General features: G+C 53.3%; 1 protein-coding gene across 1 annotated transcript in view; it reads right to left on the bottom strand.

The window, feature by feature from the left end:
- LOC133128998 (microtubule-associated serine/threonine-protein kinase 3-like) overlaps positions 1-21,064 on the bottom strand; it is a gene marked incomplete at its 3' end in the record, with an annotated part of 37,658 nt that extends 16,594 nt beyond the window's left edge. Inside the window, exons 1-22 of the mRNA XM_061242803.1 lie at positions 20,615-21,064; positions 18,248-18,330; positions 16,915-16,987; positions 15,943-15,963; positions 15,613-15,680; positions 12,383-12,522; positions 11,144-11,219; positions 9,934-10,143; positions 7,994-8,095; positions 7,557-7,689; positions 6,719-6,765; positions 6,227-6,306; positions 4,763-4,971; positions 4,267-4,405; positions 3,877-4,009; positions 3,120-3,285; positions 2,338-2,439; positions 1,876-1,998; positions 1,499-1,620; positions 1,043-1,170; positions 887-901; positions 418-533 (exon numbers count right to left, since the gene is read on the bottom strand). Of these exons, the coding sequence (XP_061098787.1) occupies positions 418-533; positions 887-901; positions 1,043-1,170; positions 1,499-1,620; positions 1,876-1,998; positions 2,338-2,439; positions 3,120-3,285; positions 3,877-4,009; positions 4,267-4,405; positions 4,763-4,971; positions 6,227-6,306; positions 6,719-6,765; positions 7,557-7,689; positions 7,994-8,095; positions 9,934-10,143; positions 11,144-11,219; positions 12,383-12,522; positions 15,613-15,675 (2,104 nt within the window). The remainder of the gene's footprint in view (positions 1-417; positions 534-886; positions 902-1,042; positions 1,171-1,498; positions 1,621-1,875; positions 1,999-2,337; positions 2,440-3,119; positions 3,286-3,876; positions 4,010-4,266; positions 4,406-4,762; positions 4,972-6,226; positions 6,307-6,718; positions 6,766-7,556; positions 7,690-7,993; positions 8,096-9,933; positions 10,144-11,143; positions 11,220-12,382; positions 12,523-15,612; positions 15,681-15,942; positions 15,964-16,914; positions 16,988-18,247; positions 18,331-20,614) is intronic.
- Positions 21,065-23,839: the final 2,775 nt, after the last annotated feature.

Genomic DNA, 23,839 nt, shown 5'->3' with positions numbered 1-23,839 from the left:
GGAGACGGAGGCGGCGGGGCACCGAGTCTGCAGCTGGGAACGCACAAAATGGCCGCCGTTGCCAACGGGTCAAATTAGCGGGACGCAAAAAGTCTTCACAACTGACTCCCAGGTAAAGGAAGGGTCGTCACACCTGACTCCCAGGTAAAGGGAGGGTGAACACACCTGGCTCCCAGGTAAAGGGAGGGTGAACACACCTGACTCCCAGGTAAAGGGAGGGTGAACACACCTGACTCCCAGGTAAAGGGAGGGTGAACACACCTGACTCCCAGGTAAAGGGAGGGTGGAACACCAGCTGTTCTCAGCCCCTGAGGACTGTGATTTGAGGATCCCTGATGCACAGGGTGTTGCCACATATAACAGCCATCTTGGGGCAATAGCGCCAGTGATGATGAGGATGAAGCCAGCCTTCCTCACCTTGCTCCTGCTCCTGGCTGGAGACGGTGATGCGCGGTACGACCTCCTGACTGCGGGAGGCGCTGATGGCCAGCAGCCTGCGCTCTCGGTCCCGCCGCGTGCAGCTCGACAGAGCCCTGGGTCTCAGCAGCGGGGGACAGGCTGGGGGGCACACACACACACACACACACACATTACACACACACACACACACACACACACACAGTCCCTTCACATCACACCTACAGAATACAGTGTGATAAACTGTCCTGAATACCCTGCGGCCCTACACTGAGCCAGGAGAGGTCCGTTCAGAACGTGTTTCTCTTTTCCATGGACACCCTGGGAGAAAGTGGAGAGTGGAGAGTAGCGAGTAGGGTGAAGGGCCCTGCTCACGTAGGGATTCGGCCTTCCAAAGCCCCCAGGGATCCAATCTTACGATGCGGGTCACCTGCCGACCAGGGGCTTGAACCAGCCTGTCAAACTCTACCACTCGGCTGCCCCGCTGCCCTTGCAGGTAGGGTGGTCGGGTGTATGATACACAGTAAATAATACATTGTGTCCCTGCCTCCTTCCTACTACCCGCGTCCCACTTCCTGCTTCCAGTTTCCTGCTTCCCGTTTCCTGTTTCCTGTTTCCTCCTCACCTGTTCCTGCGCCCTCCCTCCCCTCTGGCCTCAGGTGGGGGCTCCTCCCTGTCCTCGCTGTGGCTGTGGTCTGAGGACGCCAGGCTGGGGTTCGAGGGCGTGGTCAGGTGTTCGGAGCTGCTGTACACCTGCGCAGAGAGACGAGCCAGGTGAGGCTGAGCCTGAGCCTGATTGTGTGCGTGATTGTGAGGATGAATTCGGAGAGGAAGGGGCCACAGGTGTCAGGGCCTCACTGTGATTGTGAGGATGAATTCGGAGAGGAAGGGGCCACAGGTGTCAGGGCCTCACTGTGATTGTGAGGATGAATTCGGAGAGGAAGGGGCCACAGGTGTCAGGGCCTCACTGTGATTGTGAGGATGAATTCGGAGAGGAAGGGGCCACAGGTGTCAGGGCCTCACTGTGATTGTGAGGATGAATTCGGAGAGGAAGGGCGGGCCGCAGGTGTCAGGGCCTCACCTGGCTGAATCGGTGGGACCAAGAGTAGAACTGGCGGAGCTCGAGGGAGGAGCCTTCATCGTTGGTTTCATCATCATCATCATCGTCATCAGACTCCTGGTGTTTGTAACGCTCAGACCGAGCTGAGGGGCAAGCAGAGAGATGTGTGAACTCGCACCCAGCACCCAGCACTCAGCACTCAGCACTCAGCACTCAGCACTCAGCACTCAGCACTCAGCACTCAGCACTCAGCACTCAGCACTCAGCACTCAACACTCAACACTCAACACTCAACACTCGCACAGATTTACACACACTCTCACACACACTGATTTATACACTCACACTCAGACATTTATACACACGCACGCACACACACTGGAAAGAGCGCCCCCTACTGTCGAAGTAGCTGGTGTCATCCTTGTCGGTCAGAAAGGGGACAAACTCTGCCTTCTGCCTCAGGAGGCCGTTCCAGTCCAGGCCCAGGAAGAACATGTGTCTCCTCACCTCCACAGCGCCCCCTGCAGGAGGGAGGGCACAGCACAGGGATGCACCATTCCGTCTTCACAGGAGGGGGAGACAGACTGCGACATGTGGGGGGTGTGAGTGTTGTGAGTGAGTGTGCGTGAGTGAGTGTGAGTGCGTGTGTGTGTGTGTGTGTGTGTGTGTGTGTGTGTGCGCGAGTGAGTGAGTGTGAGTGTGTGTGTCTCTGTGTGTGCTTGTGTGTGCTTGTGTGTGTGTGTGTGTGTGTGTGTGTGTGTGTCTCTGTGTGTGTGTCTGTGTGTGTGTGTGTGTGTGTGTGTGTGTGTGTGTGTGTGTGTGCGTGTGTGTGTGTGTGTGTGTGTTGGGGAGGAACAGACCTGACCCCAGCCTCTCGTGGGGGTTCTGCCGGAGCAGCCAGGCGATGAGGTCATGGGCATCAGCAGGAAGCGCATCATCCCCATCTGGCCAGACGATCTCATCTGTGTCATACACACCACACACGCGCACACACCACACCACGACACACACAAACACACACACACGCACGCACACATGCACACGCACACACAAAGACATTTACTGTTATAACTCTATCATGCTTCACGATTTATCCACAGTGCCTTAAATACAGTCAAGCCTTAATGGACACAGTAACAATGTTGGTGGACAGACTGACAGACAGATCCCGGGCGGCTCTGAACCCAGAGGCGGTGTGGCCTGGCGTTGGGCAGCAGGGCGGGGGGCGTGGCCTGGCGTTGGGCAGCAGGGCGGGGGGGCGTGGCCTGGGTTGGGCAGCAGGGCGGGGGGCGTGGCCTGGGTTGGGCAGCAGGGCGGGGGGCGTGGCCTGGGTTGGGCAGCAGGGCGGGGGGCGTGGCCTGGCGTTGGGCAGCAGGGCGGGGGGCGTGGCCTGGGTTGGGCAGCAGGGCGGGGGGCGTGGCCTGGCGTTGGGCAGCAGGGCGGGGGGCGTGGCCTGGATTGGGCAGCAGGGCGGGGGGCGTGGCCTGGCGTTGGGCAGCAGGGCGGGGGGGCGTGGCCTGGGTTGGGCAGCAGGGCGGGGGGCGTGGCCTGGCGTTGGGCAGCAGGGCGGGGGGGCGTGGCCTGGATTGGGCAGCAGGGCGGGGGGCGTGGCCTGGGTTGGGCAGCAGGGCCGCTGACTCACCGCTGACCACCTGACCAAACAGCTCCTCAGGAGTGTCCCCGAAGAAGGGCACGCAGCCCACCAGGAACTCGTACAGGACAACCCCCATGGACCACCAGTCCACCGGCTTACTGTAGCCCTGCCGCAGAATCACCTCCGGAGCAATGTACTCTGGAGTCCCACACACCTGGAGGAGAGAGAGAGAGAGAGAGAGAGAGAGAGAGAGAGGGAGAGGGATTGAGAGAGGGAGAGAGAGAGGGAGAGAGAGAGAGACGGGAGGGATGGGGGAGAGAGAGAGGACATCAGAAAACAGCAAATGGAGACAGAGCTGCACTCTTAATTGAGAGGTAAACAGGAAAAGAAAGAGAAGGAGAGGGGGAAAGAGAGAGGAGGAGGGGGAGAGAGAGTGGGAGAGAGAGAGGAGGAGGGGGAGAGAGGGAGAGAGAGGAGGAGGGAAGGAGAGAGGGAGAGAGAGGAGGAGGGAAGGAGAGAGGGAGAGAGAGGGAGAGGGAGAGAGGAGAGAGAGAGAGAGGGAGGGGAGAGAGAGAGAGAGGGAGAGAGAGAGAGAGAGAGAGAGGGGGAGAAAGAGAAGGAGAGGGGGGGAGAGAGAGAGCGAGAGGGAGGGGGAGAGAGAGGGAGAGAGAGGGGGAGAAAGAGAAGGAGAGAGAGAGAGAGAGAGAGGGAGAGAGAGGGGGAGAAAGAGAAGGAGAGGGGGGAGGGGGGGGAGAGAGAGAGAGAGAGAGAGAGAGAGAGAGAGAGAGAGAGAGAGAGGGGGCACCTGTTTGTCGATGAACTCCCTTGTGTCCTGCCCGGTGCAGCCCTCATACAGGTTGGTGGTGAGGTTCATCAGGCCGATCTTCGACAGGCCGAAGTCCGTCAGCTTGATGTGGCCCAAGGAGGTGATGAGCAGGCTGGGGGGGGGATGGAAGATTAAACCGTCAGGCTAACAGCGCTATCAGACCCTGGAGAGGCCAGGCTGTGAAATGCTCCTGCAAAATGGCGTCAGAGCCTCTGCTTCTCTTCCCTCTTCACCCCGGCACTTCTGAGGTGCGCCCCCCCCCCCCCATCTGATTGTGGGAAATGTAGTTCTTCACTATGCAATACACCCCAGCCTGGACCCGCTCAGGCAGACAGAGCGGGATTGTGGGAAATGTAGTTCTTCACTCACTTGTCAGGTTTGATGTCCCTGTGCACGATGCCGTAGCTGTGCAGGTACTCCAGAGCCAGCACCGTCTCCGCAAAGTACAGCCGGGCCATCTCCACCGGGAAGGGGCCGATGTTCTTCAGCAGGGCCGCACAGTCGCCCCCTACAGGACGACAACGCACACAGCACAGCGTCAGCACACCATCCCACTGCGGCGCATGACATCACACCGCCATCGGGCAAGAGGCCGTGTCCTCATCGAGTCCTGACATCACACAGCATCCACATGCATGACCAAAAGCCTCAGTGGGGGAAAAAACCCAAGGGAAAGCCTTTGGTTGGCCCAGTGCTTGGGGGCTGCTTATGGGACACCACTGGCCCAGTTTGTCCAACTGAACACCTAAAGTGTTACCCTTCCAGTAAATTTAGGCTCGACGCGCACGCAGGATTTAAATTACTGCTCATCGGCCACTGCAGCGTGTCCCCCCTTTGACCTCTGACCCCCGGCGGGGCGCCTCACCTTCCACGTACTCCATGACCATGCAGAGGTGGCGGCGCGTCTCGAAGGAGCAGAACAAGCTGACCACGAACGGGTTCTCGGCGAAGGTCAGGATGTCCCGCTCCACGAAGGCCTGGTGGATCTGGTTCCGCAGCACCAGGTTCTGCCGGTTGATCTTCTTCATGGCGAAACGCAGACGGGTCTCGCAGTGCCGCACCAGATACACCGCCCTGCGGCCGAGAGCCAGCGTGAGCCAGCGTGAGCCCCGCTCCTGACCGTAACGCTCCCCAAACACCCGCTCCTGACCGTAACCCGACCGTTACGCTCCCCAAACACCCGCTCCTGACCGTAACCCGACCGTTACGCTCCCCAAACACCCGCTCCCGACTGTAACCCGACCGTAACGCTCCCAAACACCCGCTCCCAACCGCAACGCTCCCGACCGTAACGCTCCCAACCGTAACGCTCCCATCCGTAACGCTCCCAAACACCCGCTCCCAAACACCCGCTCCCAACCGCAACCCGACCACAACGCTCCCCAAACCCCCGCTCCCGACCATAACCCGACCGCAACGCTCCCCAAACCCCCGCTCCGACCGTAACCCGACCGTAACGCTCCCCAAACACCCGCTCCCAACCGTAACGCTCCCCAAACACCCGCTCCCGACCGTAACGCTCCCCAAACACCCGCTCCCGACATAACGCTCCCCAAACACCCGCTCCCGACATAACGCTCCCCAAACCCCCGCTCCCGACATAACGCTCCCCAAACCCCCGCTCCCGACCGTAACCCAACCGTAACACTCCCCAAACACCCGCTCCCAACCGTAACGCTCCCCAAACACCCGCTCCCGACATAACGCTCCCCAAACACCCGCTCCCGACATAACGCTCCCCAAACACCCGCTCCCGACATAACGCTCCCCAAACCCCCGCTCCCATCCGTAACGCTCCCCAAACCCCCGCTCCCGACCGTAACGCTCCCCAAACACCCGCTCCCGACCGTAACGCTCCCCAAACCCCCGCTCCCATCCGTAACGCTCCCCAAACCCCCGCTCCCGACCGTAACGCTCCCCAAACCCCCGCTCCCATCCGTAACGCTCCCCAAACCCCCGCTCCCGACCGTAACCCAACCGTAACACTCCCCAAACACCCGCTCCCAACCATAACTCCAACCCCGCCCCCGGGCCTCACCCATAGGTTAATAACACCCCAGACCCCGCCCCTGGGCCTCACCCATAGGTTAATAACACCCCAGACCCTGCCCCTGGGCCTCACCCATAGGTTAATAACACCCCAGACCCTGCCCCTGGGCCTCACCCATAGGTTAACACCCCAGACCCCGCCCCTGGGCCTCACCCATAGGTTAATAACACCCCAGACCCCGCCCCTGGGCCTCACCCATAGGTTAATAACGCCCCAGACCCCGCCCCCGGGCCTCACCCATAGGTTAATAACACCCCAGACCCCGCCCCCGGGCCTCACCCATAGGCTCCGTTGCTGATGAGTTTTATGGTGTCGAAGTCGCTCTCCTGGGCTTTCCTTCGGCACGGCGAGCAGGCCTTCTGTCGTGAAGGACAGAGAGACGCATCACACTGAGGGGTCCCCTCCTGCCCAACCCCAAACCAGGGCGCAACTGTGCCTCCATCTTAAAAAGCATTCGCCCCCGACGTTTCACACGTGCCAATTGGTCTAGTAATTAACACTAAGAAATGTTATAGCATCGAGCCCTGCACTTCACACAGAACGCTATATTTACACAGAGCTTAAACTAGAATAATAATTTACACAGAAAACTCGGGACTTTAAATCATTTACACAGACCTAGACCTCAATGTTCCGCACGCTGTAAGAACGAACGTTTTGTTTCTTTTGTAGGTTTATGGCCTTTCACCAGCCAGGCCAGGCTCCAGGGAACGGAGAGATTCTGTGCAATGGTTCTGTAAACGTTGTGCGAAAAACGCGTCCTGAACTCACCTCCTGGTCCTCAATCTCCTGAGCAATCTCCTCCAACTGGACCATGTCTGTCAGAATAAGAGTGGTAAACGGGTCAGAACCACACCCTGCCCCATCTCCACCCCACCCACCTTAACCTTTTAGATGCCAGATAAACTCCCTGGACCAGCTTTTAGCAATACATTCTCTTGAAAATTCCTGGGTATCTGCACAACTGTTTTTTTATTTTTACTGCCATCTAACGGCTCAGTAACTATGTGAAGAATGTGTATGACTCCAGTCTAACTTAGAGCAAAGAATGCCAAGAGGTCAGAGGTCAGAGAATGCTGCCGTGGAGACCAGTAATAAGTAGTGTTCCTCCCCGGTCTGACAGAGAGTTCTTGTGCGTAATTATGTTGACCTGTTGCAGTGTGAATGCATTTTCATTTACACCAATTTACACCAATTACCCCTGGCTCAGCCAGCCAATTATCCGATTACGTGGCAACACAGGCCGCAGTGAAATGTGTCCAACGGGAGCATGCAGAGTGTCATTCAGTGTCAACACCTGATAGATAGATACTTTATTCATCCCGAGGGAAATTTTAGGTGCCAAAATGTCAGACCATGTACATGACTGGGGCAGATTACATCATCGTTGGTGAGGATTCCAAGTAAACTCCGGCCTCTCCGGCCATCTTTTTTAGGAATGGTGGTCACGTGTCTCGAAGAACTATACATCTGCCAGAATCAGGTGCCCCGCCCTGCCCGTTTGGAGCGGGCTCCGGCCTGCAGAGACGCCCGCCCCCCTGCAGAGGGCGCTGTGGGTCACTCTGGATAAGAGCGTCTGCCAAATGCCAACAACGTAATGTAATGTCACCTTGCAGGGGGTCGCAGGTGAGGCCCAGCTGCTGGATGATGTAACGGGGAATGTCCTCCTTTATGCCTTCGCTCAGCTTGGCCTGATCCTCCACTTGCTCCAGGAGGAAGTAGAACTCTTCCGGGTTAAACTCCTGGGGGGGGGGGGGGGGGGGGGGGGGGTCACATGAGAATCAGCATCACTGCACCTCCCCTGACTATAAGAGCCTGACTAGCCAATCACACCTAACAGGGCTGTCTGTCACACAAGACTGACCAATCAAAGACTAACAGGACTGTCTGTCACACAAGACTGACCAATCAAAGACTAACAGGGCTGTCTGTCACACAAGACAGGTCAATCAAGACTAACAGGGCTGTCTGTCACACAAGACTGACCAATCAAGAAGAAGCCCTGTCTGCCAGAGGCAGTAGCCCCGCCCACAGGGGTTCACTCACCAGACACTCCAGGAGCCTGGCAGGCCGGGAGATGATCATGAGAATCTTCTTAACGAGCTGCGTGATGACGGTCACCTCCTCGCTCTCCGCGCGCTCGTAGGCCTGCGAACACGTCCACACCGTCACACACCCCGTCACACACCCCGTCACACACACACACCATCACACACACACCCCGTCACACACACACACCATCACACACCCCGTCACACACACACACACCATCACACACCCCGTCACACACACACACCATCACACACACACACACCATCACACACACACACCATCACACGCACCATCACACACACACCATCACACACCCCGTCACACACACACCATCACACACACCATCACACACACACACCATCACACACACACACCATCACACACACACACCATCACACACCCCGTCACACACACCATCACACACACCATCACACACACCATCACACACACCATCACACACACACACCATCACACGCACCATCACACACACACCATCACACACACACACCATCACACACCCCGTCACACACACCATCACACACACCATCACACACGCACACCATCACACAGCCCCATCACAGAGCCCCATCACACAGCCCCATCACACAGCACCATCACACACACCGTCACACACACCGTCACACACCCCGTCACACACACACACCATCACACACACACCCCATCACACACACACCCCATCACACACACACACCATCACACACAGACACCATCACACGCACCATCACACACACACCATCACACACACACCATCACACACACACACACCATCACACACCCCGTCACACACACCATCACACACACCATCACACGCCCCATCACACACACCATCACACACGCACACCATCACACGCACACCATCACACGCACACCATCACACAGCCCCATCACACACACCATCACACACACGCCCCATCACACACACGCCCCATCACACACACGCCCCATCACACACACACACCATCACACACACCATCACACACACACACACCATCACACACACCATCACACACACCATCACGCACCCCATCACACACACCCCATCACACACACCCCATCACACACACCCCATCACACACAGCCCCATCACACAGCCCCATCACACACACACACCATCACACACCCCATCACACACCCCATCACACACCCCATCACACACCCCATCACACACACCCCATCACACACACCCCATCACACACACCCCATCACAGAGCCCCATCACAGAGCCCCATCACACAGCCCCATCACACAGCCCCATCACACAGCCCCATCACACATGCACCATCACACCATCACACACCCCATCACACGCACCATCATCACAGGCACACACCATCACAGACACCATCACACAGCCCCATCACACAGCACCATCACACAGCACCATCACACAGCACCATCACACCATCACACACCCCATCACACGCACCATCATCACACGCACACACCATCACAGACACCATCACACACACCATCACACAGTGATCAGACTCTACACAGGAGTGTGTAAGTGATCAGACTCTACACAGTGTTATGGGGCCCACTTCCTCTGTTTCCTCTCACAGCAGAATAAATGAGTCAGAGAGACAGGATGGGGGGGGGGGGGGGGGCAGACACACAGTCAGAACAGCGTGGGCAGGGAGCGCGAGCTGGGGGGGGTTCAGGGGAAGAGTGAAACACACACACACACACACACACACACACACACACACACACACAGTCACACAGTCACACAGTCACACACACACAGGCGCACACACACACACACACAGGCGGACACACACAGTCACACAGTCACACAGTCACACACACACACACACACACACACACACACACACAGTCACACACACGCACACACACACACAGGCGCACACACACAGGCGCACACACACAGGCGCACACACACACACACGCACCTCATGCAGCAGTTTGTCCAGTTTGTCCTGCATCTCCAGGAAGTGCTGAGAGGTGACCAGGCCCTGGCGGGACTTGTCCAGGCAGTCGGTGGCCAGCTCCAGCAGCTGGTGCTGTATGAAGCCCAGCACGCCGTCGGCCAATGGGAGCGAGCCGTCTGGGGAGCAGCGCGCAATCACGTCCTGCAGCCGGCCCTCCATCTGCTCCCGCGCCTGCCCCCAAAAACACACACACACACGCGCACACCTGAACGTCATGGTGGGCTTTTTCAGTGGCCCTTCTGTTCATTTAAGTCCACAACAGAACAAAGTGTGCAAAGTGAAGGGTTCTGAATATGTTACACAAATAAGTCAATGTTACATAAAAACACATTCAACAACTCAAAGGCCGGGTGCGGACGGGGTGAGTGAGTGTTTGGGTTGGGGGTCAGACAGGGACGGGGTGAGTGCGTGTTTGGGTTGGGGGTCAGACAGGGACGGGGTGAGTGCGTGTTTGGGTTGGGGGTCAGACAGGGACGGGGTGAGTGCGTGTTTGGGTTGGGGGTCAGACAGGGACGGGGTGAGTGCGTGTTTGGGTTGGGGGTCAGACAGGGACGGGGTGAGTGAGTGTTTGGGTTGGGGGTCAGACAGGGACGGGGTGAGTGAGTGTTTGGGTTGGGGGTCAGACAGGGACGGGGTGAGTGCGTGTTTGGGTTGGGGGTCAGACAGGGACGGGGTGAGTGCGTGTTTGGGTTGGGGGTCAGACAGGGACGCGGTGAGTGCGTGTTTGGGTTGGGGGTCAGACAGGGACGGGGTGAGTGCGTGTTTGGGTTGGGGGTCAGACAGGGACGGGGTGAGTGCGTGTTTGGGTTGGGGGTCAGACAGGGACGGGGTGAGTGCGTGTTTGGGTTGGGGGTCAGACAGGGACGGGGTGAGTGCGTGTTTGGGTTGGGGGTCAGACAGGGACGGGGTGAGTGCGTGTTTGGGTTGGGGGTCAGACAGGGACGGGGTGAGTGCGTGTTTGGGTTGGGGGTCAGACAGGGACGGGGTGAGTGCGTGTTTGGGTTGGGGGTCAGACAGGGACGGGGTGAGTGCGTGTTTGGGTTGGGGGTCAGACAGGGACGGGGTGAGTGCGTGTTTGGGTTGGGGGTCAGACAGGGACGGGGTGAGTGAGTGTTTGGGTTGGGGGTCAGACAGGGACGGGGTGAGTGAGTGTTTGGGCTGGGGGTCAGACCTTGGGGAAGCGCTCCCGGTAGACGTGGTTCATCATGACCACCTCGTTATCGAAAGAGCCGCTCGATCGCGCCGGGCTGAAGCAGGAAGAGGAAAGGCATCATTAAAATAAAATTCCATCCCAGGAAAAACACAGTTTAAAATGGTGTACGCGACCTTCAGAAGTGAAAATAACGACATGCTTTATTTGTTTAGCACCTTTTATTAAATACACTCCAGCCCGACGCACGCCCATGGAAAATTGGCGAGGTCAGAGAAAGTATCTGAAGCAGCAGCCCAACAAAGCAGAAATAACGGACACTTCTGTACAGCAAAGCACCATAACGCCCTCAGCCCAAACCATAACCCCCTCAGCCCGAACCATAACCCCCTCAGCCCGAACCATAACCCCCTCAGCCCGAACCATAACCCCCTCAGCCCGAACCATAACCCCCTCAGCCCGAACCATAACCCCCTCAGCCCGAACCATAACCCCCTCAGCCCGAACCATAACCCCCTCAGCCCGAACCATAACCCCCGCAGCCCGAACCATAACCCCCTCAGCCCGAACCATAACCCCCTCAGCCCGAACCATAACCCCCTCAGCCCGAACCATAACCCCCTCAGCCCGAACCATAACCCCCTCAGCCCGAACCATAACCCCCTCAGCCCGAACCATAACCCCCTCAGCCCGAACCATAACCCCATCAGCCCGAACCATAACCCCAATAACTGACACAAACCCTAAACCCTAACCCCAATAACTAACCCTAACCCTAACCCCAATAACTAACACTAACCCTAAAAACCTAAAACACACTACAAACACACACCCTTTGCCCCTCTCCTGCACACACTCACACAGGGCAGAAGACACAGGGCTGGGGCAGTAATCTCACCCTGTGGGTTTTCCCCTCCCTGCAGTAAACGGGCCTGAGAGCTGGAACACCTTCCTGCCACTGTCATTTCACAGAGAAGAAAAGCCTCGTCTACCCGACCTCATCAATGTGTGAGAGACCCACGCACTGAGAAAAGCCAGCCCATCTACCCCATCAATGTGTGAGAGACCCACGCACTGAGAAAAGCCAGCCCATCTACCCCATCAATGTGTGAGAGACCCACGCACTGAGAAAAGCCAGCCCATCTACCCCATCAATGTGTGAGAGACCCACGCACTGAGAAAAGCCAGTCCGTCTACACTAACCCATCAGAGAGAAGGACATGTGGGCCTACTTTCCGTTGAGGCATGGCGGAGGGATACCTGAGGCTGCGGGAGCGGCGTGCCTGGACCGGAGTGCGTCCGTCTTCCTCCGCCAGGCTCTCGGAGCTGCGCGAGGGCTTCGGCGGCAGGAAGATCTCCTCGATCGACTGGGGGGCGAGCTCCTGGGAGGAAGACATGGGCTGGAGGAAAACACACAAACAAACCAAAACAACCAATCAAACCTCAGCTCACACACACACACAACCAATCAAACCTCAGCTCACACACACACACAACCAATCAAACCTCAGCTCACACACACACACAACCAATCAAACCTCAGCTCACACACACACACAACCAATCAAACCTCAGCTCACACACACACACAACCAATCAAACCTCAGCTCACACACACACACAACCAATCAAACCTCAGCTCACACACACACACAACCAATCAAACCTCAGCTCACACACACACAACCAATCAAACCTCAGCTCACACACACACACAACCAATCAAACCTCAGCTCACACACACACAACCAATCGGGGTCAAACCGAACCGGACACCTTTAGTGAGGCAGGGTGGTGTAATAATCTCATATTAATACGCAAATGTACTTCCTGTAATGAGAGCTGGCGTTTCACTCAAAAGGTCAGGGGGAGAGGGAGAGAGAGAGAGAGAGCAAGAGAAAGAGGGAGAAGGAGAGAGAGGGAGAGAGGGAGAGAGAGACACCAGAGGAGATTTTCGGAATCAGTGGCCCATTGATGGCAACCGATGTCAAGCGCAATTAAAAAAAAAAAAAAAAAAAAAAAACCCCCATGGGTGTGAATGAGTTGGTACGTCCCGTGAGACTGGCCATCCCAGGATAGATGACGTCATCTTTGTTGTTGCATTTGGTCACAAATCTGACCGTTCGCTCGCAACTATACATTTTTTTAAAAGCCCCGAAAAACTGCATCGTGATCATTTGGAGCCTCAGCTTGTGTTTGCAGAATGATTTCATGCTTCATTTGCTTACATGAAGTTGTTGTTGTTGCCGCCTATGATACAATCCGCTAGCATAGTACTCAGCAGTGTACCATGCCCCGCCCCCCCCCCCCCCGTTCCTCAGTGGCCCACCCAGTCACAACTCATCAGGCCACATGTACATTGATTGGTCAGTCTGGATAGGGAGGAGTGGCGTACAGTGATGCTGTTATTGTTATTGTCCTGTTGTTAACTCTGTGGGGAACGGCAGAGTAAAAACACAGCTCCCAGTGAAGCACAGAGTAAACACACGTCTCCCAGTGAAGCACAGAGCAAACACACAGCTCTGCAGATCAGATTGAAGGTGGAATAACTGGATAACCACACCCACGCCAGCATTTCATTAAACACACCGCAGTCAAAGTTTGAATCAGAGCAGAGAGCTCAGCAGACTCTGTACGTGGACTTCAGAGAGGACTGGATGGCTGAGAGCACTCCCCAAACAGCACAATAACACACACAATCACACACACAATCACACACACAATCACACGCACACAATCACACACACAATCAACCAACGTTATGAACTCAATGGCATTCTATTATGTTACCTTTGATCTGTGCCACACAGGCCGGCCAATCAGAAACAACCACCTGACCTTCTGTTCTCTGAGCCTGTTCTCACGCTGTGCCGCCTTCTGATTCTAGACAAAGCTGCTTGTTGTTCTAATGTATTTTAATATTGTGACACTGCGTATAATAATAATAATAATAATAATAATATCAAAGCTGGGTGTATGCTTGATACAAAAGCCAAAATCAAACCACAGCCAAACCCAGCACAGCACGTAGACGTGTGTATACTCATTGTTACATTCATTACATTCATGGCATTTGGCAGACACTCTTATCCAGAGTGACGTACAGTTGATTAGACTAAGCAGGAGACAATCCTCCCCTGGAGCAATGCAGGGTTAAGGGCCTTGCTCAAGGGCCCAACGGCTGTGCGGATCTTATTGTGGCTACACTGGGATTAGAACCACCGACCTTGCATGTCCCAGTCATGTACCTTAACCACTACGCTATAGGCCGCCCTTGTGGATCCAATCCCAGCATGCAGACGTGTGTATACTCATTGTGATCCAATCCCAGCATGCAGACGTGTGTATACTCATTGTGATCCAATACCAGCATGCAGACGTGTGTATACTCATTGTGATCCAATCCCAGCATGCAGACGTGTGTATACTCATTGTGATCCAATACCAGCATGCAGACGTGTGTATACTCATTGTGGAATAAAACTGTTCATTTGGGGGGGGGGGGGCGTAGGTTACGATCCTGCGGCTGATAACCACAGGAAGGCGACAACGTGTTCCGCACCAAAACAGAAAACAGCAGCAGCAGCAGCAGGGACGGTTCAGAAGTGGCTTTTTGTTTACTGCGCGCGAGAGAAACGTGCAGCCATGTTGTTGTTCTCCCGCTGGGTATTATCACTGTTCATAAAGCCGCAGCAGGCCAGCGGGTGTTGCAATCGGCTTTGATAACTGATAGCAAAACACAGATAACACACGGCCCTATTCCGGCGGCCGACACCCTGCCTTTCAGAGCCAAAGCACTTCAGGCCAAGAGAGCAGAGCTGGCTAACAGGGCCCTGGAGGAGCAGCAGCAGGGAGGAGGAGCAGCAGGGAGGAGCAGCAGCAGGGAGGAGGAGCAGCAGGGAGGAGGAGCAGCAGGGAGGAGGAGCAGCAGGGAGGAGGAGCAGGGAGGAGCAGCAGGGAGGAGGAGCAGCAGGGAGGAGGAGGAGCAGGGAGGAGGAGCAGCAGGGAGGAGCAGCAGGGAGGAGGAGGAGCAGGGAGGAGGAGCAGCAGGGAGGAGGAGCAGCAGGGAGGAGGAGCAGCAGGGAGGAGGAGCAGCAGGGTTCGGGGAGAGGACCCAGGGGAGGTGATGCAGAGAGAGGAGGAACCACTCCGACTGTTCTGTGGGAGGAGGTTGGCCCTTAACCCTGCACTGCTCCGGGGGGGGATTGTCCCCTGCTTAGTCTCATCAACTAGAAGTCGCTTTGGATCAAATGGATCAGCTAAAGAACCAATTAAATTCAATAATGATAAACTTTGTCTTACTGCATTCTACCTTGTGGGGAGGTCTTATTCCAGGACATTAGTGCTACAGAATAAAGTAAAGATGAGGGGGTATATTCAGTGGCTCAGTCAGGGGAGGGGTTGGTATAGCAGCTAGTTTACAGCCAGCTGAAGGATTATGGCTCCAGCGACAGGTGTTGCTGCAGAGGGGGAGGCAGAACCCAACTTACAGAGACCGTGGAGCTGGGGGAATTGGTTCCATAGCGGACGAGGGAGGGACCATCTTCTCCCATCAGCTCTGCAGAACGGGACAAGGAAATATTCAGAATACGGCATGCTCCAGTTGACCGGAGAACCACAAATCTGCCCTCATCACACTGCATTTCCCAGAATGCTCCTCATCACACTGCATTTCCCAGAATGCTCCTCATCACACTGCATTTCCCAGAATGCTCCTCATCACACCGCCCAGTCGCTACATGGGGCATTCCCCAGAACCGAACTGTGAAGATGGCAGGAACAGGAAACGAGAGGATAAACGGGTGGAACTGAAGACGTACCTGTCCGGCCGGGCCAAGAGGCTTTGACATCGCAGCAGCAGCAGAAAGACAGGATGGGGGGGGGGGGGGGGAGAGAGAGAGATGGAAAAGATGAGTGACAGGTTTTACAGATCATAGCAGTTCCACACTGAAAGCACAGCTTCCCCTGCTGGGGGTCATTAATGTTCGCCTCGTCAGCCCTCTGTGTTGCATCACAACTCAGCCACTTCCTGCTGCAGAACCCCGATTTCGCCGACTTCCCCGACTTCATCCAACATAAGTTCACGTGGGAAAACGCGAGACACAAACTCGTATTCCGTAACATGCAAACATTAAACCCAGGCGAACCCAGCACTCAGCACACATTCCTGGTCCCAAGACGTCCGACAGAACGCAGGAAAATAAGCCATTTGCATTTCTTGCAACATTTAAATTAGCCACTCACCGTACACTTTCATACGTGAGATATGCACTCTGACTTCCAGTCATGGCATTACGTGTTTCAGCAACTCCAAGAATGCAAGACCGTCTCAGGAAAGATTCAACACAAACTCCCACGAAAGGAAAACTGCCTTGTGACCCAGGACATATTTCTACATGAGAAATTCATTTATAGAAATCCATTTGTCCAGTCTGATCCAGCAGCCTTAGCCCTAATCTGCACACACCTGAGCTACAAGATGACAGGTGACATACATCCTGATTCCAGGTCCAGGTTCTGACACTTATCTTACACAGTGGTGCATTATGGGACTAGTGTCACAAGACTTTGAACACGACTGACAACAAACTCTCTGTGTCTCTCACTCAACCTCCCCACCACGCCTCTCTCTCTCTCTCTCTCTCTCTCTCTCTCCGTCTGGGTTTTCCCCGTGCCGAGAACAAAACATTCCCAAAGCAAGTACTGGAATACAACTCTCAGTAACCAGAAACGAGTCAAACCCAGTGGCACCACGAGCGATGAGGAACTGTAAGGGAGACGCAGGAGCTCACCCACGGCCGACGGGCAGGTTCAGAGACGCGCTGACACTCACGCCCCGGAGGCTGTCCAGAGGACTACCGGCTGCTGCGGACAAAACAACACAAACACAAAACACAAAGATTCAAACAAACACAAAACACAAAGATTCAGACAAACACAAAACACAAAGATTCAGACAAACACAAAACAACACAAACACAAAGCACAAAGATTCAGACAAACACAAAACACAAAGATTCAGACAAACACAAAACACAAAGATTCAGACAAACACAAAACACAAAGATTCAGACAAACACAAAACACAAAGATTCAGACAAACACAAAACACAAAGATTCATATTTAACCCAGACTACGGCTGCGCAGTGGGACATTACAACAATAACAGTCATAACAATAAAAAATAATAACAATGGCAATAACAACAATGTTATTAGTCATAATAGCACCAATAACAATTACAACAATGACACTTATACACCATAAAAATATCAATAATAATAAGAAGTCATATAGTTTCAGCCAATGGACTGCTGGCTAACGGTCTCAGATTTGGGCAGTAGAAGTAAAGACAGTTTTATTAAATAAAACTCATTAACCAGCATTTTTAACTCAGGGAACCAGAAACTCCCCCATTCACTTCTGAGAATCCAGTCTGCTTCAGCCTGGCTATATTAACCCTGTAAATGTCTGTGAATGCCCCCCTGTAACTGCCCCATGGGGTGTGTGTAACTGCTCCTGGGTGTGTGTAACTGCCCCGTGGGGTGTGTGTAACTGCTCCTGGGTGTGTGTAACTGCCCCGTGGGGTGTGTGTAACTTCCCCTGGGTGTGTGTAACTGCCCTGTGGGGTGTGTGTAACTGCCCCTGGGTGTGTGTGTGTTATCGAGTATCGTTATCTGAGTATTGCTGACTCTAAAGCCTCTTAATGAGAGAGAGGGGGAGAGAGGAAGAGAGGGGGGGAGAGAGAGAGAGGGAGAGAGAGGGAGAGGGAGAGAGGGGGGAGAGAGGGAGAGAGGGGGGAGAGAGAGAGAGGGAGAGAGGGGGGAGAGAGAGAGGGAGAGAGGGAGAGAGAGGGAGAGAGAGGGAGAGAGAGGGAGAGAGGGAGAGAGAGGGAGAGAGAGGGAGAGAGAGGGAGAGAGAGGGAGAGAGGGAGAGAGGGGGGGGGAGAGAGAGGGAGAGGGAGAGAGGGGGGAGAGAGAGAGAGGGAGAGAGAGAGAGAGGGAGAGAGAGAGGGAGAGAGGGGGAGAGAGAGGGAGAGAGAGAGGGAGAGAGGGAGAGAGGGGGGGAGAGAGGGAGGGAGGGAGAGAGGGAGAGAGAGAGAGGGGGGGGAGAGGGAGGTGTACCTGTGCCTAATGACAGGGGTGAAAGAGAGCGAGTGGGTGATGGGTTCCCCACAACCAGGCTCCTCCTCTTGTTGCTATGACAACTGTGACAGACAGGTGGAGAGAGAGAAGGTGAGCGTGTAGGAAACAAAACCACAGGCTTTTCTGCCCAGTAACCCGGGGCGACAGACAGGCTCTACTGCAAAACATCCACACCCCCCCTCCCAGGGCAGCAGGGCTGAGGGGCACGGCGGCTGATTTGAGCAGGACACAATGTGCACACAGCCTACAGTCTAAAAATCATCTCAAATCTAAAAACATCAAAACCATCATTTCGGTGAAGTGTTTTTCACCGCTGGTTCAAACCACGCAGAGGTGGGGTGGATGTGTGACTGATAAGGAGCAGCGACAGGATGGCGTGTGAGGGCAGGTGTCATCGGCGATTCCGTACAGCGGGGTGACGGGAGGTGACAGAGTTGCCGGTTGGATCCCCCACCCTGGGTGTGTCAAAATATCGCTGAGCAATGCACCTAACCCCCAATCGCTCCCAATGAGCTGGTTGGCGCCTTGCATGGCAGCCAGTCACCGTTGGTGTGCGAGTGTTTGGGTGTCAACGGGCGAATGAGCAAAATCAATTGTAAACACAATTCAAATGCACTCCATTCGCCTTTTAAACAATTAAAACACATACAACTTCCTCTTCCCCATTTAGACTTCGACAGTTGGCAAACATCATGCATTACAACGACTCTGCCTACTTCTTACTTTCTTTGTCCCTTCAGGGCAATCGGCTTTTTTTCCAGTTTTTGCGTTTGAAGTGCGACGCAATGTACACGGTCCGGATTAGGGCTTAATCTCTTCAAACTACGGTGGGTTCCCCGCTCACTCAGGGCCAATTTCCGCGGCTACTACCACCAACGCCTAATCACTGGGGACACGATGAAGACTAACTACCTCCACTAATAGAAAATTGGCAAGATTACAGACAGTTTAAAATGGCATGACGTCATTGTTCTACTGGGCAGCGATTCCAAAATGTACACACCGTAAATATCCTACGGAATCACCCTGACATCACAACCACCAAAAGGCCTACTTTGGCCTACAACGTCAGCGTGACAGTGTGACGTTGGAATCCCTAGATCGACCGCTATGCTGGCTAGACTACGCCAGGGCAAAAATGTCCAAACTAAGTGATTCACATCCACGCTTCCGCCTGGAAGGGAGGGAGGGTAGTTCATGATTCATTCGTGCGGACATCCCCTGCTGGTCCTTCCGCTGAGAGGACCGCACACATGATCGGGGACCTTCACTCGGAAGTGGCCCGTCCCAAATTTCCAAAGGAAACGAAACAAATCCCAAGTGTCGGAGAAAAACATGCCGCCTGCTGCGTTTCCCACGTCGACCCGGAACGGACTTCAGTTTCTTAACCGTGATCCATTACTGGGCCTGTGTGTGGGTTTCACTTTGTAAAGTGTTGGATCCACCTGTTTTGAGCAGAGGTGGGTGTGCCAGGCAAGTAAATATCGACAGCCCTGCCAGGTGTCACCCGAAATTAGTGGCTTATATAACCGATGTCGTGTGGTGTCATGTTCCCGTCCCAAAGGTATCGCTCATATATTGGAGTTTGAAGCCAAATGTCAGTCGCCGATGCTGCATTTAGACGAACAGTCAACTGCGTGTGAAACAGAATGCATATAACTAAACTCCGTCATTCAAAAAGCATGTCCTGGTTCACGGTGGTTCCAAACGCCGATGCACATTCGCAGTGCGCTTCGATGTCCCAGATTCCGAAAGTCGCGTTTGAAGGTCGGTGAGTGACAGTATGCGACCGCTCCCAATCAGCGGCAGCCCGCCGCATTAAACGTGACAGGGTGCGGGGTGCGTGGCGGAAGAATAGCCACGTTTACTCAAAACATGAAACGTACAAGCAGGGCGGACGCTGAATCCAAAACAGTAATTAGGCCACCGTCCGTGCCACTCGCAGGGCGAATTGTTGAACAGTCGCGCACTCGTAATTCACTGGCATTAGCCAATATTCCAGGTTAGATTCAGTATTCTAAACTATACAAATTGGAGAAATAAGCTCACTGATTTAGCCTAGCCTATCAAACATGAAGCGACGTCAACACTGCAAGGCGACATTCCTTACACGTTTGTGTAGTTTAGTACCCAAACAAAAGCGGGATAAGACTTTTAGCAAATGAAAAAATAAAATCAAACAAAATTAATGGGTAGCTGGTAACAATTTAGTTTGTGAGGGGTCGACTTGGCTCACAACACATATAGACGGGCTACCCCTCTAAGTCAAATAAAGTTGGCCGACTATGACATCGACGCAGTTAGTCTCCGCTAACAACTCAATACATTGAAGGGAAAAAAAGTTACCTTTTTGATCGTTTTAGGTTAGCCCCCGCCATGTACTTGGATTTGTAACTGGGTAATAAAGTCCAGTAATTTGGATCGGACATGTTGGCTATGTTTGAGAGCGCCGCAACAGGAGCCGATCCAGAAGAGCTTAAGTATTTTCTATTAATGTTCCAAATAGCTGGGTAGTTTGCAGCTGTGGAGGCGCGTATCGTGGAAGAGCAGAAGCACGGAGAAACCAGCGGGTCTGGCTCCGGCGGCGCTGGACTCCATCGCCGCGGCCAAACTGGAGAAAGTCATTGCCTTAATTTTACCCGCGGCTCAATCTGCCTTCTTCAGTAAACCCCCCTCCCCCAAAAAACAAAACAAAACAAAACAAAAACTGAGCGTCAACAGTTCCGCAGTTCATAAAGCCAGGACATCATCACCGCTGATCAGACGCGTATGGCTACATAAGATAAACCGAGGAACTTCAGGCGACTGACGAACAAGTCAGAACCACATCTTTTGGGAGATACCATTGTCCCCAAGGATAGGGGGTGAATCAAACTGGCACGCTCTGGGCATTCAACGTCAGTCAAGTTGAGTCAACGCAGTTTCATTTAGCCGTGGTCACCGCAGGTCCGAGTCACCCGACGTTTTACTTTTGAGGAGCTGTGACTTTGTTGTTTTGTTTCATTTACGACTTTGTAAATTGTTTCAGATATGCCCTTTTTATGCCTGATTGCCTGTTGCGCTTAAGCTGGATACGGTAAAGTGTGTATACCCAGAGTGTATTTTTTTCTTCTAAACAGTTGTTGCAGTAACAGTTGGTAACCTCTCTGCCGCAGACTGACGGCGCTCAGCGTCATGTAGTAGGTAAATCAGTGTAGGTTAATCAGTGTAGGTTCATCAGTATCTCCCCGTTCTGGTTGACCCTGGAATAATAGGAAGATGCTGGGGAGATAGCACGCATTTTCTCCCACATCCACCGAAGGCATCTCTTAATATTACTATACATTATTATCATATTATTTACCATAGGCTGATTAATTGTTAATGAGTATTTGACATATTGGACTTGAAAGTATATTTCAAAGTATATTTCTCCCACTTCAGATTGATGTCAAGAGGAATACAGTAGACTGAACACGACTCCATGCGGCGTGTGCCGTAAACAGCCAGGTGCGCAGGGCAGTCAGGAGATGGCAGTGGCCCCAGTGAAACCACGGTCCAGTGCAGCGCCTCCTGCTGGCTGACGTATCAAATCACACTTTCTCTCAGCAAAACAAAGACGTGACGTGCGTTACTCACGCGCTGGGTCTCCGCGGAAGACTCAACTCCTTCTGCGATTGAAAGAAAACATAAATTTTGGCGCATTTTGTAATACATCAGTCACAAAACCATGCATAGGAATATTCATGTGCTCATTGCTGCCACAATCACTGCAAAGAGTGGGCAGATCTGCCTAATGAAGTTACTGAGTGCCTATATCCTCCATCCTCCAAAACAAAAAATACTTAAACCGTCAACACTAGTATGACAGTGTCCCTTACGTTTGCCCTACATCACCCCCATAAACGCAATCAAACAAGCAACTGTTCGATTGTGAAAAGTCCAATCATAAAACTATTGAAAATACCAGAAAGATTCATTCTCACAGGTCAATGAAAAAAAAGAGAAATGTAGATGTAGATGTGCCAGCATCTAACATAAAAACCCTTTATTATGTCTCTTATTGCCAATAAATAACTACGTGATTCTCAGACGTCACTTCAGTGTGGAGATGTGCATGGACACATGAACTCCAAGTGTGTGTCAGTGCGCACGGGAGTAATGCATTCTCGGAACACACAACATGTGCCATGTGACTTGCCGTCTGTGTTCTGGCCACAGAAGCTGCTCTCGGTGTTGGTGTTGTTCCCGCAGGTTCGACTGTGTCTCGTTGCTCATCAGTGACCCCTGCTGGTCAGTTAGGTGCCTGCAGTAATGCCTAATGCTCTGTAATGCAGTCTGCTGTAATGCAGTCTGCTACAGTGCAGAGACAGGATTTAAGAAAGTTCCACGGAGTTGACAGTGAACTGAGTCATTATCCACACCCTAAAATGTGCATACCCCAAAAACTGACTCATCAGTGAAGTCACCATTTAAAAAAAAAAACAGCTTTTATTTTATGTTTTATTTTATCTATTGCAGATTTCATCCAGTGGGAAAACAATAGTCCTTGCTTTGGGGGAGTCTGTCAGTGAGTGAGGCGTCCTTTTATGGCTAAACTAGGGCCTACCACATATAAACCACATATAAACCACATATAAACCAGACCACATATAAACCAGGCCTAACCGTTGTTGTAGAATTTGAGAAGCTGGAGGAGACACTGCATCAACAATCCTTTTGTGTTCTGGTGCCGGTGGCCCGTGCTCCACACTGGTGCTTCAACTTCCCCCTCCTCACTGTCGCGTATCGACCTACCCCTCCTCACTGTCGCGTATCGACCTACCCCTCCTCACTGACGCGTATCGACCTACCCCTCCTCACTGTCACGTATCGACCTGCCCCTCCTCACTGTCGCGTATCGACCTACCCCTCCTCACTGTCGCGTATCGACCTACCCCTCCTCACTGTCGCGTATCGACCTACCCCTCCTCACTGTCTCGTATCGACCTACCCCTCCTTACAGTCCAATGTTGCCCCTATACATCATGTTACAACAGTGGCACATGATTATGACTGTATGGTCGTATGTATGATATGTCAGTATGATAGGGCTCTCAGCTGCAGCAGAGACGCTGATCTGCTGCATTCACAACCCAACTCTCTCACACGCATCACCGTGATGAAGTGGGTCATTTGGGACACTCTGAGGGCAGGAACTGAAGTGTCCCTAATTACCTGAATTCACCTTACTTCCTGAAATAGCAAGTTTGGTTTAATGTGGCATTAGACAACTATGTGTCCTAATAATAATAATAATAATAATAATAATAATAATAATAATTGTTATTACATTGATATTGTATTCATATAGCATGCAATGCTCATCAATCAATTGCAGGCTAGGCATAAAGTTGTGCTGTCACTTTTGACGATCAATAAGCCACCAATCAAAACATTCCGAGCCATTTTCATTTTCCTGTTTCTCAGAGAAAGCTTACCTGCAATCCACGGCGTCGCAAAATGTTTGGCTCAACCATTGCGGATAACAAACTGGAAATTATTGCTTACAGTTTTGCTAGACTGTTCCTGAGAGGCGTCGGTACCAGTCGT

The sequence above is a fragment of the Conger conger genome, chromosome 5 (assembly GCF_963514075.1).
Source record: "Conger conger chromosome 5, fConCon1.1, whole genome shotgun sequence".
Lineage (NCBI taxonomy): Eukaryota > Metazoa > Chordata > Actinopteri > Anguilliformes > Congridae > Conger > Conger conger.
Note: the sequence above shows the minus strand (reverse complement) of the source record. Positions and strands in the feature narration are given on the sequence as shown.